This window comes from Lithobates pipiens, unplaced genomic scaffold (genome assembly GCF_037356315.1).
Source record: "Lithobates pipiens isolate NorthernLeopardFrog02 unplaced genomic scaffold, aLitPip1_a1.2 Scaffold_30, whole genome shotgun sequence".
NCBI lineage: Eukaryota > Metazoa > Chordata > Amphibia > Anura > Ranidae > Lithobates > Lithobates pipiens.
Window position 1 is genome coordinate 6,047,996 of NW_027507791.1, and position 16,198 is coordinate 6,064,193.

Below are 16,198 nucleotides of genomic sequence, written 5' to 3' on the forward strand. Positions count from 1 at the left end.
ATTTGTGCCTAATAAAGGAAAAAACAAAAAAACGACCCAAATGACAGATTTTCAAATGATTTTTCAGCTAGTGTATGGCCAGCATAAGTTTGCCCCACTAAAGTGAAAAAAAAAAAAAAAACAAGAAAGAACAAAAAGTAAATAATAGAAATATATTATATACACACACCCGAATATTAGACACAATTGTGCTGATACTCGTGCGTTCCTCTTCCAGGACTATTCATGCTGAGAATTGTTCCCCTAACAACCATGTATTTGTAGTGCTAAAGATAGCTAATTAAATCCCTTGCCAATTACCATCATGAGGATGTAAATGTTAAATGGGATAAACAGAAGGCTTCTCAACAACAAACACATTGTACCTGTTCATATGAGCCGGGCCATAACCGCCTATAGCGTAGATCATGCCATCCAGTACAGCGCCTGCAAAGCAGCTCCTTGTCTTGATCATTGGAGCGACCGGCTGCCACTCCTTTGCTTTCGGGATATATTTTTCCACTGACTGTAAGCACGACTGTCCATTATATCCTCCTAAGGCATAAAGTTCTCCTGCTAAAACTACAGTGCCCAGGGTGCTGCGACACTCATTCATCCTCTCCACAGACGTCCACGTGTTGGTGACCGGGTCCCAGCACTCCACAGAGCTCTCGTGCTTCCTCATATTGATGCCCTGTCGCATGTGGCTGACAATGCCCCCTGCAGTAGTGGCAATGCCCCCAACAACATACACTTTCTGGTCCAGGGTGCATAGTCCAAACTCATAACGCGGCATTGAGAGAGGCGCCAGGCCTATCCAAGAGTCGTCCTGGGGGAAATACATCTCCATGCTGGAAAGAAGAAAGGGACAACCGAATTAAGCATTGCAAATGACACGTCTTCAAACACCATTTTGAAAGCTATATTCTAGAACAAGAGCTGGGATTAGTAAGAAGAGACGTCATTACTGCCTACTGTTCTCCTGTCTGTACGTCTCCTGTGATGGACTGTGCAATGCAGGAAGGTTTGCTGACTTTTGCCAGTCTAAGGCATTTATACTATCGCATATTTAAAGACTAAGTTCACCTTTGTTTTTGTTTTTCTCTATCTAAATTCCAGCTCCCCTATGTACCACTATAGCATTAAATGTACTTTTGCAAAATAAAAACAGCTTTCCGTTCATTTTACAGAGGCTTACTTCACTCTCTTCATAGTGATTTAAACACACTGCTCCATTACTTCTGCCCTACTTTCTGTACAGACTTTAGGTCATGACACAGGAAGGAGTTGACCAGCTGATCTCATTAGCACACACTCTGGATCATCCACCCTCAGCTGGTCAACTCCTTCCTGTGTCAAAGTCTGACCAGGAAGTAAGGCAGAAGTAACCAAGCAGTGTTTTTAAATGGCGCGCCAGGCCCCTCCTCTTCATTGGGTGCCCCCACAGAAAGATGCTTTCCCTGGGGGCACCTGTGCAGGCACACTCCAGAGTCACGCTGCAGAATCCATTGACACAGACAGCAGGATTCAGACAAGCCCCATGCTCCCGTGTCACTGGATTTGATTGACAGCAGTGGGAGCTTCCTCTGCCATCAATCTATCCAATGAGGAGAGAGAGCGGCTGGATCAACAGCCCTCATGCACATCGCTGGATCAGATTTGGCTCAGGTAAGAAGAAAAAAAAAAGAAAAAAGGGGGGGGGGTCTGGGGGGAGTTGCAGCACAGAAGGTTTTTCACCTTAATGCACTTTCAGTTCCTTCCCGCATCGTATAACCCCCTAGGACAGGGAGGGTTCTAAACCTGGGGGTCGAAAGAAGATCTGCCAGGGGTCACCGAATCCTGGGCTGTTCCTGAATCCTGCACCGCTCTCCCAGCCTTTTTACGGCCGCCCAGCAGAGCTATCCCTGGAGCCTGTGGCCGCCCAGCTGGACTGTTCCTGGAGCCCACGGCCACCGATTCAGTTCAAAGCATGGCTGGGGTGCAGAGACTAGAGGTCAGCTGACTGGTGAGGAATGTGAAGTGGGAGGGGCTAATGGAGACCCAATTTCCTGATTTCAGCATAGGTGTCACTGCTGCGAGACACCACAAAGTCGGAGACACAGTGAGCAACACTACCCGCGATTATAGTTGCCATTAAAAGTCCCCACTACAGTTCTCAGATCAGCGGGTGACCTTGATCAAGAGCACCTAAGTTGGCTGATCAGAACTCCCCCCAGCACTGCCACTGATCCCACCCCCCACCAGCACTGCCACTGATCCCACCACCCACCAGCACTGCCTCTCATCCAATTCCCCCCACCAAGGTGTAAGAGAAGGAATAAAAATAGAGAATACATGGAAGGGAGAGGAAAAGATGGGGAGGAACAAAGAAAAAGGGAGAGAAAAAATAAGAGAAAGAGCAAGAAAGAAGGCTAGAGAGAGGGATGGGGGGGGGGAGAAATTAGGATAGAGAGATAAAAGGGAAAGAAAGGAGAACAAAGAAAGAGTGGTACATTCTAAAATGTATTATAAGGGGTTTTATTACTGTATGAGTGGAAGGGAATGAGGGAGCGTTAAATGTTCATGGGTTAGGAGCGCAAATGACTTGCCTTACCTAGAGTGCTGACAACCCACGCTGCGAAAATCATTTTACTGTTAGGGGTCCCCACAACTTGGGAAATTTTATTAAGGGGTCACCGCATTAGAAAGGTTGAGAACCGCTGCCCTAGAAGAAGCACTTTCCCGGGGGGGTTACCTTGCAGGTGCGCTCCCGAGTCCAGCATTTGCATCCATAGACACAGACTGCAGGACTCGGCCCCACCCCCTTGCGTCACTGGATTTGATTGACAGCAGCAGGAGCCCATGACTGCGCTGCCATCAATCTATCCAATCAAGATCTGAGAACCCCTGGCAGAGAGTACAGGGCGCTGAGGGAAAGAAGGGCTCAGGTGAGTAAAACGGGGGGCTAGGGGCCGGTCGCTGAAGTTTTTCCACCTTAATGCATAGGATGCATTAAGGTGAAAAAACATGAGGGTTTACAACCCTTTTAAGTATTAATGTTATATTTTCTAAAATTACTACATGTTATCTGCATTTGTCATTACTTACAAGTATTTGTGCGATCCCAAATTTGCACATCTCAATACAACACCAAAACCGTAACCTATCACGGAACAGTGATAAAATAACTAGCCATTCATCAGGGCCCATTCACAGCCATGAAAAGGAGGGGGAAAGGTAATTAGCTGGAGTTTGTTCCACACAGTTTACACAGGGCTTTCAAGTCTGCATATCAGCAGGGGTGCTTGAGGAAAGTAAGCCTTAAAGTAGAATTATAGGCAAAACTTTTTTTTCCCTTATTTTGGATACAGCAAGGGAGGATCATAACTCCTCTCAGTCTGTTTTTTTTACATCTGTGTCCTATTGAGGAGATATACCTTTGCTTCCTGTCACCAAAATGAATGCCCTTCCTTCTCAGAGCTGGCCGCTCAGCTGTCGGCTAATTGCCAGCTCCCATCTCTCCAGAGTTACTCAGCTGTTGATATCCTGCTAGTCAGTCCTGCCCAAAAAAAAAAAAGTTATATATATATATATATATATAAACTGACCTCTAAATGTCTGTTGCTAGGGGGTCCCTCGGTGCCCGGGCACCTGACATCACTTCCCCTCGGAGCAGTCAGTCATCTGGGACAAGTGACAGATCCCAGATGACTGCGTGGTGTATCATGCGCATGCAGTGTGGGTGCCCGGCTGTGCCCACAGTAAGAATGCTGGCGCCGCCGAGCAGGGAATGAGCGGGGCTTTGTTCCCCCGCATCGATGGACCCTGGGACAGGTAAGTGTCCGATTATTAAAAGTCAGCAGCTGCAGTATTTGTAGCTGCTGACATTTTTTTTTTTTTTTTTTTTTTTAAGGGGCACCCCACTTTAAGTCGTTCAGCCCAGTGGATCTCTGCCTTCACCTTGGTCCACATCACAAGAAACTATCTCCTCCGTTCCTGTTTAAAGACTTGCTTTGCTGACATCCCTTCTGGCTCCAGATCCTGCTTGCTGTTCCACTACATTGATCCCTGACTTCTGGCTTAGCTGATTATCCATTCGGGTTACTGAACTTTGGCTATGTTTTGACTACATTTGTTATTTTTACTTTTATTATTAAACAAGTGTGACTTAACTGTACTTTTTTTTTTATAATTGTGTTCCCACAAATAGAGCTTTCTTTTGGTGGTATTTGATCACCGATTTTTATTTTTTGCACAACAAATAAAAAAAGACCGAAAATTTTGAAATAAAAAAAAAAGTTTTTTCTTTGTTTCTGTTAAAATTTTGTGTAAAGAAGTACATTTTCTTCTTTAATGACAGGCACGGACATGGCTGCACTGATAAGGAAGCACTGATGGGCACCGATGAGGTGGCACTGATGGGTGGCATTCCTCGGCATCACTAATTTTTATTGTGCCATAGAGGTGCCAGTCAGTGCAGCCATGTCAGTGCCTGTCATTAAAGAAGAAAATGCCCATTTGTGGGGACTGATTGGCATATGTTGGCATTGATTTTCACATGTGGATGGCCATGGGGCGAGGGTGTACCTGGCCATCCACGTTAGAAGCTTCCGTGGTGGTCCAGTGTGGGTATCCGAGGGGGGGGGGGGGCTGACCCCCCACGTCAGGAGAGCCGCCAATCGGCTCTCCTATACTCGTGTCTGTCAGACATGAGTGAGGAAAAGCTGATCACCGGCTCTTCCTGTTTACATCGTGATCAGCCTTGATTGGACATGGATGATCATGTGGTAAAGAGCATCCGCTGGAGGCTATTTACCGAGATCGGTGTAGTGATGTGTCAGACTGACACACCGCACCACTGATCGGCATGATGAGTGCCCCCACTGTTATCCTGCAGGACATCATATGACACCCAGTCAGGATAACTGAACCACCGTCCGGCCATCATTCTGCTATAGGCTGGGCAGGAAGTGGTTAAATAGGACAAATGGAGAGGTTGAAACTCCCTAATGGAAGCACAAACTGCAATAAAAGAAAAAAACAAAAACAACAAAAAAAAAAAAAAACACACGACGTGTTCTAATCTATCCCAAGCTATCCAAAACTTATTTTTTTTTTAAAAAAAAAACAATTTTTTGCCTCTAGTTGTACTTTAAGGTTTGAATATTGGGCGGTTCAATGGAAACCAGCTGACATTCGGCCTGTGTGTACTGCAGCCCACCTGACAGAAGCTGACTGAATAACTGGCTTCTGTCAAAGGGGCATGACCAAAAAAAAATGCCTTCCAATCGGCGTTCTACGAGTACTCTCAGAGCACTGACCGGTGTGTTCTGGCGAGGGGGACGTCCCCCTGACGGAACACAATAGCTCAGCGGGGGAGAAGATCGATGTACTAACATTGGATAGGTAGTACATCGGCTCCTTCCCAAGCTCTTCATTTTTGTTTTGTTTTTGGACTGAGCAAAAAAAAAAAAAACTGCTAGTGTGTACCAGGCTTTAGTAGCAAAGAAGATGGGCTATAAAGAGAACCTCTTACTTTGTTCTAAATCGCAAAGTGACAGGTTCTGTTTAAAACCGGAAAAGAGGGTTGCGCTGGGCACAAAAAGAGCACTATACTCGATGGGCCAGCTGCCTATGTATGGAAGACCCTTAGATTTCTATATCAACATACCTCTCCAAACACGTAAACAGTCCAGCTTTCCCTCCCACCGCGCAAAGCACTTTGGGAGCGCAGCGAGGCTGAGTCTTTAGCACCGTCTGATGGGACAGTCTATGTTCAGGCATAAAATGGTATTTCAGAGCTTCGTTGAGTAAATGTTTACAGGTGTGGTCATCGCGTATAAGGTGATTAGCTTCATAGAGCCTGGTGAGAAATTTGACACTCAGCAAAGGCAGTCGGACACAGTGCAACAATTGGGAGAGGAACTTCTGCCTCTCCTGTACGTCATACTTAATCCAGGCCTCTAGCGCATAAAACACACTCTCCTCACTAACAACATTCAAACAGTCATTGGAAACGATCTCGTGCAACTCCGAATTCGTCAGCTCGAAAAACTCTTCCGTCTGAGAGACATCCTCAAAGTTCTGGCAAATGAACTTGTTGGCAGCTAGGTAAAGTTCGTGGCAGCCGTAAGTCTCGGCAAAGCGTGAAATGCCAATGCAATTGCCCACGTCGAGCTGGCTCTCCAGGAACGCGCAGCATTCCTTCAGCACTAGCTTGATCTGTAGCAGGTTGGCCGCTGGAAGAAGAGACTCGACTGTTTCCTGGGAAATGAAAACTGTCCCTGTGTAGGCGTATTCTATGATGGCCTGGAGGGCGGCCTCATCAACGCACTGGAATTCTACCTGAGTATTCTCTTTCTCGGAAAGGTTTCCTGTAAACATGGCTTTAAAATAGGGGCTGATGCTGGCGAGCACCACTTTATGGGCGTGTATCTTGACATCGCCAACCTGGAGGACAATATCACAGAGCTCGTGGTGTTGGCGGAGGAGGTTCAGGCCCTGCAGAAGCTGTTCTGAGTGCAAGTGGGTTATGTTGGCAAGCATGTAGGACTGGGAGGACTGGTCCATCTGAAAAAAGACAAATAAAAACAACATATACTTATATAAATAATTTAAAGCTGGTTAAAAGTGATTGTAAAGTCCAGTTTAAAAAAAAATTAATAAAAACAACATGTTATACTTACCTCCTCTGTGCAGTTGGTTTTGCACAGGGCAGCCCGGATCTCTCTCTCTTCTCGGGTTCCTCTTAGCTGCTCCTGGCTCCTCCCCCCTATCGAGTGTCCCCACACAGTCAGCAGCTTCCTATGGGGGCACCGGAGCAGAGTCACAGCTCCGTGTGTCCATTCAGACACTGAGTCCCAACCTGGCCCCTCCCCCTCTCTCCCCTTATTGGCTGGCTGACTTTGACAGCCACGGGAGCCAATGGCGCCACTGCTGTGTCTCAGCCAATCAGGGGCGTGTCCCGGATGGTTTAGACACTTGTGGATATGGCTGGAGAGAGATGGTGCTCAGGTAAGTAACTAGAGGGATGCTGGGTTGACTGCTACACACAAGGTTTTTTATCTTAATGCATAAAATGCATTAAGATAAAACCTCCTGCCTTTACAACTCCTTTAATGATGGCAATAACACAAGAAAAATACCAATAAAGAGCAGCCAGTCAGCCATTTAAAGCCCAACTCTAGGCATTAGAGTTGCAGATTGCAAAAAAATGCAAGGGTTAAAGCACTTTAAAGTAAAACTTCTCTGTTCTACAGCCGCTCAGGTCCAGTCCCAGCATTAGCTGTCAGCGGCGGCTTCAGTGCGGAGGAAGGTGCAGGAGAGGCAACCAACAACGAAAGTCCCATAGTAAGTCTATGGGTGACGTCACTTCCCAGCCGCCGTCAGTCCTCTCCTGCACAGCTTCCGTCGCTGGGAACCGGACCGGATCGGCTGCAAGATAGGCAAGTACAACGATTTTTACTTTACAGGGTTAGATAGTTTAGGTTTAGAATGTGTTAAAGAGCAGGTTGAGAGTTAGTTTTTGCTTGGACTTTACACTTTAAAGGCTCCCTTCATCTGTGTAACCGTTACCCACAGCCTCCTTTCTCTAAGATGATCCAGCCTGCAGTTGCATACCTCCCTCCGCACATACGATGCAGGACTAAGCCTTGAAATGGTACTTAATAAAATCCAGGGCCTGCACACATCCCAGAGCTTCAATGAGAAGGGTGCTGGAGCAAGGAACATAGTAGAGAACTTTTACCCCTAATAGATACTAAGGTCTGCTTATTTTTTTCGTTAAAAATAATAAAATATGTTATACTTACCTGCCTTGTGTAGTGGATGTGCACAGAGCGGCCCCGATCCTCCTCTTCTTGGGTCCCTCTTCTTCGCTCCTGGCCCCTCCCTCCTGTTGAGTGCCCCCACAGAAAGCAGCTTGCTATGGGAGGTCCCAAGCCATAGGTCCCTGTGTCCATTCAGACACGGAGCTGCAGCCTGACCCCGCCCCCTTTCTCTCCTCATTGTCAGCCGTGGGAGCCAATGGTGGGTAGCAAACATAGATGGAAATTTAAATTTTTTCTTTTTTTTTATTGCAGAAAGCAAAAAATACGTTTTTATTTTTTCAAAATTGTTGGTCTTTTTTTGTTTATAGTGCAAAACACAAACTGCAGAGGTGATAAAATACCACCAAAAGAAAGCTCTATTTGTGGGGAAAACAAAGAATATAAATTGTATTTAGGAACAGTGTTGCATGACCGCTCAATTGTCAGTTAAAATAATGCAGTGCTGCATTGTAAAAAATGGCCTGGTCATAAAGGGAGGGGGGGTAATCTTCTGGAGGTGAAGTGGCTAGAGCAAAAAAGCATAAACAATGGAAGTCACTCATATTATTAACTAATAAAAATGAGGTTCAAATGGGTAAAGTAACAGACATAAAGATAGAAAAATCCCCAGCCCCAGCTTTAACATTTAGGTTAAAATAGAGGTTTTTTTTTTTTTTTTTGGAGTACCTTTGCAAATCCATGTACAGCCCACACAGACACGTCCTGGCACCTCTGCAAAGTATGGTCTGTAATTTGGTATGGAACAAAACCTAGATGTGCTCATTCCAAATTAAGAAATCACAAGATGGCGGGTGGGTCAGGCTCTATTGATTTCGAAGATTACTATATAGCAGCAATAATTGATCAATCTAAAGAATGGTTCCAAAACCCTCCAAGTAAACTCTGGAGCAACATCGAACATACCTTTCTATTAAGTCCCGGACTAAAGAACTGGCTTCTAAGCACTCCACTAGGGACTAAAATACCCAAAGATTTACCTCCCACCATGATTGCCACGACCAAAGCTTGGAAAACCAAGAAATACATTGTGAATCTAGTATACCCCAAATGACGATTCCTATCGAATCCTTACATCATTTATCACATGATCTATCTCTTCATCATTGGACTCAAAAAGGCATTAATCATATAAACCAACTTATTACAGGTACACAAATACAATCCTTCTCTGAGCTACAAAAACAATTTAATTTACTTCATTCAGATATATCTACATATACCCTACTACAAAATTGCCTCAACAAAATCAAACTTCCTTTATACAATATTTCGCCAACAATATGGAAATTTCTTAATTCCTCCTTAACTCATAAAAAAGGAATCTCCTTAATTTACAATATTTTACACCTCAAAAGTATATTTACGAAATCCACCTCTCATTCACATTGGGAAAATGATTTACAAAAATCCTTTACGGATCAACAATGGGAACAAGCACTTAAAAGTATATATAAAACTACTAAAAGCTCAACACTATGGGAACTTACTCTAATTTCACTTAGATGGTATTTGACGCCATAAAGACTAACATCCTTTAATTCATCTTTGTCGGATTTATGTTGGAGATGTAATTCCGCTAAAGGCGACATGTTTCATATTTTTTGGAGTTGCGATAAACTCCAAGAGTTCTGGAAAAGTGTCTTTCTTATATTAACAGACATAACTCAAATGCAGATTCCACTTCTACCTGAGTTAGCGATATTAAACCTAACTATAGAAAACATACCATACCCTTTTCGTCATGTAATGACACACGTCTTCCTGGCAGCCAGACTGTCCATAACCAGATTATGGAAATCTACAACACCTCCAACTGTCTATCAACTTTTAGATACTGTATCCCTACACTACAACTATGAATTAATGATGGCCTCCATTGCAGGCAATTTACCAAAAGAAAAATGTAGGTGGTCACCTTGGGAGGGATGGTCAAAATCCGCTGATTTTCTGAAAAAATCTTAAACAATATTTAGACATACTTTACTGAGTTTTCAATTCCTGGTTTCATTCTTTTTGGTTAATTTTTAGCTCTATATGTTTACAATGCTTAATATTGGCAACATTTCCCTCCCCTAGGACACAGCTGAGTATCCATACAGGTGTTTAAGGGAGGCTAATATTTTTCATTTATACAATTAAAATATTTGTATCAATTAACTTTATGATTTTATGTATGTACTCTATTATTAATATCTTATTGCGTGAACTAAACGTCTTTAAGAGTATCAGAAAAAATATATTTATTTAGCTTTTTTTTTCTCTTTTTTTTTCATTATTGTTCTTTTGTTTACGCGTATTTGAAATTTACTGTACAATGTACTTTCTATATGCTTTATTTTTAAAATCAATAAAAATCGATTGATCAAAGTATGGTCTGTAAAGCTCAATTTATGCACTGCTATATACAGGTGCATCTCAAACCCACAGAGATGTTGGCTTACTAAGAAGTATGTCCATATACAGAATAGCTGCTTAAGGACCGCCTCCTGCACATATACGTCGGCAGAATGGCGTGGCTGGGCACAAGCACGTACCGGTACGTTGCTCTTTAAGTGCCCAGCCGTGGGTCGGGAGCACGCCGCCGGCGGCACGCTCCTGACCGTGGGACTAGTGGACCTGATCGCCGCTGGTGTCCCGCGATCGGGTCACAGAGCTGAAGAACGAGGAGAGGTCTGTGTAAACAAACTTCTCCCTGTGCTTCCTAGTGTGGCTGTCACCGATCGTCTGTTCCCTGTTATAGAGAAAGACGATCAGTGACATCACATGCCAGGCCATGCCCCCCTACAATAAAAAAAAACACATGTCACACATAACCCCTCATCGCCCCCTAGTGGTTATACAGGAATCAGTGCATTTAAATAGCACTAATTGCTGTATAAACGACAATGGTCCCAAAAATGTGTCAAAAATGTTCGATGTGTCCGCCATAATGTAGCAGTCACAATAAAAAAAAAAAAAAAAAAAATAGGGGGGGGGGGGGGGGGGGAATCGATTTCCGCCATTACTAGTTAAAAAAAAATATTAATAAAAATGCTATAAAACTATATCCCCTATTTTGGAAACGCTATAACTTTTGTGCAAACCAATCAGTAATCGCTAATTGTGATTTTCTTTAACAAAAATATGTAGAACACGTATCGGCCTAAACTGAGGAAAAAAAAAAAGTTTTTTTATATATTTTTTGGGAATATTTATTATAGCAAAAAGTAAAAAATATTAAAATTTTTTTCAAAATTGTCGCTCTATTTTTGTTTATAGCACAAAAAATAAATCAAACACCACCAAAAGAAAGCTCCATTTGTGGGGAAAAAAAAAAAAAAAAAAAGACACCAATTTAGTTTGGGAGCCAATTGTCAGTTAAAGCGACGCAGTGCTGAATCTCAAAAAGGGGCCTGGTCCTTTGGCTGAAAATTGGTCCGGGACATAAGTGGATAGTATGCACTCAATACTTGGTCGGGGATCCTTTTGCATGAATTACTACATCAATGCCAGCAACACCAGCAGATGACACGGCTCCCCAAATCATCACTGGTCTATGAAAAGTTTTGCACTTAATTTGGAAATCAAGGTCCTAGAGTCTGGAAGAAGAGTGGAGAAGCACAGAATCCAAGTTGCATGAGGTCCAGTGTGAAGTTTCCACAGTCAGTGATGATTTGGGGAGCCATGTCATCTGCTGGTGTTGGTCTTCTGTGTTTTATCAAGTCCAAAGTCAGCGCAGCCCCCCGACCAGGAAATTGTAGAGCACTTCATGCTTCCCCTCTGCTGACCAGCTTTATGGAAATGCTGATTTCATTTTCCAGCAGGACTTGGCACCTGCCCACACTGCCAAAACCTGGTTTAATGATCATGGTATCAGCGTGCATGATTGGCCAGCAAACTCACCTGACCTAAACCCCATAGAGAATCTGTGGGGTATTGTTGAGTCTGGTGTCTCTCATCTTCCTCTTGACAATGCAGATGCAGGAGCTGAAGGCCGCTATCAAAGCAACCTGGGCTTCCATAACAACTCAGCAGAGCCACAGGCTGATCACCCCCATGCCACGCCGCATTACATAGTTACATGGTTTGTAAGGTTGAAAAGAGACACAAGTCCATCAAGTCCAACCTGTGTGTGTGTGATTATGTTGTGGTTGTTTAGGGGCTTATCTAATTGTTTTTTTTTTTTTTTTTTTAATTATCGATGCCCCCCGCTGAAACCACCGCCTGGGGAAGGGAATTCCACATCCTTGCCGCTCTTACAGTAAAGAACCATCTACGCAGTTTAAGGTTAAAGCTCTTTTCTTCTAATTTTAGTGAGTGGCCACGTGTCTTTTTAAATTCCCTTTCGCAGAAAAGTTTTCTCCCTATTGTGGGGTCACCAGTATGGTACCCTGTTTCCCTGAAAATAAGACCTAGCGCGATTGTCGGTGATGGCTGCAATATAAGCCCTACCCTGTTTCCCTGAGAATAAGCCCTACAAGGACTTTAACTAGGGCTTATTTTGGGGGTGGGCTTATATTGCAGCCATCACCGAAAATCACGCTAGGTCTTATTTTCGGGGAAACCGGGTATTTGTACATTGAAATCATATCCCCTCCCAAGCATCTCTTCTCCAAAAGAGAATAAAGTTCAGTGCTCGTAACCTTTCCTCATAACTAATATCCTCCAGACCCTTTATTAGTTTTGTTGCCCTTCTCTGGACTCTTTCCGGTTCCAGTACATCCTTCCTGAGGACTGGAGCCCAGAACTGGACAGCATACTCCAGATGCGGCCAGACCAGAGTCTTGTAGCACGGGAGAATTATAATTTTATCTCTGGACTGAATTCCCTTTTTAATGCCAATATTCTGTTTGCTTTGTTAGCAGCAGCTTGGCATTGCATGCCATTGCTGAGCCTATCATCTACTAGGACCATCCAGGTCCTTTTCCCTCCTAGATTCCCCCAGAGGTTCTCCCCCCAGTGTATACATTGCATTCATGTTTTTGTCACCTAAGGCTTGATTCACACTAATGCGTTGTTTGATGCATTTTGCAGAAATGCAGGGAAATTTTTTAACATGGGTTCCTTTGGAACATGTCCACATCAATGCATTTTTGTGCCTCTGCGCTTTTGTAAAGGGTCAGGGACTTTTTTTCATGCACAATGCAGTGTTCTGCATGTAATAGAAGTCAATGGACTCACATCCAAAACGCAAGTACCGCGTTTTTACCGTGATTTGCGTTTTTTCATTTTTTTTTTTTTTTTTTTTTTACACTGTATATAGCTGGTTTCTAAGCAACCACACTGTAAAAAAAATTTTATTAGCAAAACGCGGTAAAAAAGCGTGTCCAAAAACGTGGCAAAGCAACGCAAAAAGCACTGCAGAAATGCTCAAAAGCAACATGCATAGATGTGAATAGAGCCTAAATGCATTATTTAACATTTTTCTACAGTAAACCTCATGTACCATGTAGTTGCCCACCCCATTCATTTGTTTAGATCCTCTTGTAAGGTTTCTACATCCTGAGAAGTTATTGCCCTGCTTAGCTTAGTATTGTCTGCAAATTCTGAGATTAAGCTGTTTATCCCATCTTCCAGGTCGTTTATGAATAAATTAAATAGGCCTGGTCCCAGCACAGAACCCTGGGGGACCTACCTACCCCTGACCATTCCGAGTACTCCCCATTTATCACTACATTGATGCAGTAATTTATGCAAAAGGATCCCCACCCAAGTATTGAGTGAATACTATACTATACGGACATACTTTTCAGTAAGCCAACATTTCTGTATTAAAGAGGAAGTAAACCCTGATGGGTTTACTTCCTCTGATTCCCTGCAAAAGGTAAAGCATAATGGACTACTATGCATTGCATAGTAGTCCATTATGTGTCACTTACCTGACACAGGAGCCAGCAAAGTCACCGCTGTCCCCTGTAGTCCGCATCATTCGACGAAGCCACGATGACGTCACTCCCATGCATGCGCATGGGAGCCGCCACTCACGGCATATCGCCGTTGACAGCAGCGCGCTCAGTACGCCTGCGCGCCGCTGTCTACGGCGCATGCGCCTTAGACAGCGGTGCCTGTCTTTCGGCAAATATCTCCTAAACCGTAAAGGTTTAGGAGATATTTCTTGGACCTACAGGTAAGCCTTAATCTAGGCTTACCTGTAGGTCAAAATGGTTTGTAAGGGTTTACAACCACTTTAACCACTTGCCGACCGCCTAACGCCGATGTACGTCGGCAGAATGGCACGGGCAGGCATAAGCACGTACATGTACGTGATTTGCCTCCCGCGGGTCGGGGGCCCGATCGGGCCCCCGCCCGGTGCCTGCGGCGGTCGGTTTTCGTTCGGGAGCGATCCCGGACGAGGGGACGGCCATTCATTCATGGCCACCCCCTCGCGATCGCTCCCGACGAATAGAAATCCCCGGTGACATCACTTCCTCTCCTGTAATGTAAACACAGGAGAGGAAGTGATGTATTCTCTCCTCCGTGTCGGTATTTTTCGTTCCGACACGGAGGAGAGCGGATCAGTGAGTTGCACCAACACATCCCACACACAGTAGAACATGCCAGGCACACTCACACCCCCCCTTTACCCCCCGATCACCCCCCCAATTACCCCTGCCCCCCAGTCACAGTGACACCAATGTCATTTTTTTTTTTTTTTTTTTTTTTTTTGCATTGGTGTCATTTGTGACTGTAATAACTGTTAGGGCAGTTAGAGTTAGCCCCCTTTAGTTCTAATGTACCCCCCTAACCCCCCCAATAAAGGTTTAACCCCGTGATCACCCCCCGTCGCCAGTGTCACTAAGGCTGGGTTCACATTGCAGCGGTTTATGAGAACGAATGTGATTCGCACCGCACTGCAGTGCAAATCACATCCGATCTCTGTGCGATTCGAGTTCAGCCATTCGCCGCACCCGCCGCACCCGCCACACCCGCCGCACCCGCCGCAAATTCGCACGGGACCCTTTTTTTGGCCCGCAGCAGAATCGGATCGCATGGGTGTTCACACCATGCGATCCGAGTTTGCAGATCGCACTGCGATATGCGAACTGATCTGGGGGTGTCAGTAACATTTCACTGACACTCCCAGCAGTTCGCATAGGGCAGTGTGAACTGCCGCCGGGAGGCATGCGATGCGGGAACCCGCCGCGGATTCGCGGCGTTTCCGCATCGCTCCAGTGTGAACCCAGCCTAATAAGCGATCATTTTTCTGATCGCCGTATTAGTGTCCCAGGTGACGCTAGTTAGGCAGGTAGGTATTTAGGTTCGCCGCAGCTTTTTATAGCGCCAGGGACCCCCATATACTACCGCATAAAGCCCCCTGATTGCCCCCTAGTTAACCCTTTCACCAGTGATCACCATATAACTGTTACAGGTGACGCTGGTTGGTTAGTTATTTTTTTATAGTTTCAGGGCACCCGCCATTTATTACCTAATAAAGGTTTAACCCCCTGATCACCCGGCGGGTGTCATTTGTGACTAATAACTGTTAGGGCAGTTAGGGTTAGCCCCCTTTAGTTCTAAGGTACCCCCCTAACCCCCCCAATAAAGGTTTAACCCCGTGATCACCCCCCGTCGCCAGTGTCACTAAGGCTGGGTTCAGATTGCAGCGGTTTGAGAACGGATGTGATTCGCACTGCAGTGCAAATCACATCCGATCTCTGTGCGATTCGAGTTCAGCCATTCGCCGCACCCGCCACACCCGCCGCACCCGCCGCAAATTCGCACGGGACCCTTTTTTTGGCCCGCAGCAGAATCGGATCGCATGGGTGTTCACACCATGCGATCCGAGTTTGCAGATCGCACTGCGATATGCGAACTGATCTGGGGGTGTCAGTAACATTTCACTGACACTCCCAGCAGTTCGCATAGGGCAGTGTGAACTGCCGCCGGGAGGCATGCGATGCGGGAACCCGCCGCGCATTCGTGGCGTTCCCGCATCGCTCCAGTGTGAACCCAGCCTAATAAGCGATCGTTTTTCTGATCGCTGTATTAGTGTCACAGGTGACGCTAGTTAGGCAAGTAGGTATTTAGGTTCGCCGCAGCTTTTTATAGCGCCAGGGACCCCCATATACTACCGCATAAAGCCCCCTGATTGCCCCCTAGTTAACCCTTTCACCAGTGATCACCATATAACTGTTACAGGTGACGCTGGTTGGTTAGTTATTTTTTTATAGTTTCAGGGCACCCGCCATTTATTACCTAGTCTCACTAGTGTACCCCTAAATTTAGGGGTGTCTACTTTCCAAAATGGGGTCATTTGGGGGGGGTTTGTGCCATCTTGGCATTTTATGGCCTTCAAAACTGTAACGCCCTTAGAAAGCCTGAAGGCGGTGCTTGGTTTTCGGGGCCCCGTACGCGGCTAGGCTCCCAAAAAGTCCCACATATGTGGTATCCCCGTACTCAGGAGAAGCAGCAGAATTTATTTTGGGGTGTCA

General features: G+C 45.1%; 1 protein-coding gene across 1 annotated transcript in view; it reads right to left on the minus strand.

Moving 5' to 3' along the window:
• KLHL28 (kelch like family member 28) overlaps positions 1-16,198 on the minus strand; it is a 52,953-nt gene that overhangs the window by 12,478 nt on the left and 24,277 nt on the right. Inside the window, exons 2-3 of the mRNA XM_077463568.1 lie at positions 5,630-6,528; positions 366-830 (exon numbers count right to left, since the gene is read on the minus strand). Coding sequence (XP_077319694.1) covers positions 366-830; positions 5,630-6,528 — 1,364 coding nt within the window. The remainder of the gene's footprint in view (positions 1-365; positions 831-5,629; positions 6,529-16,198) is intronic.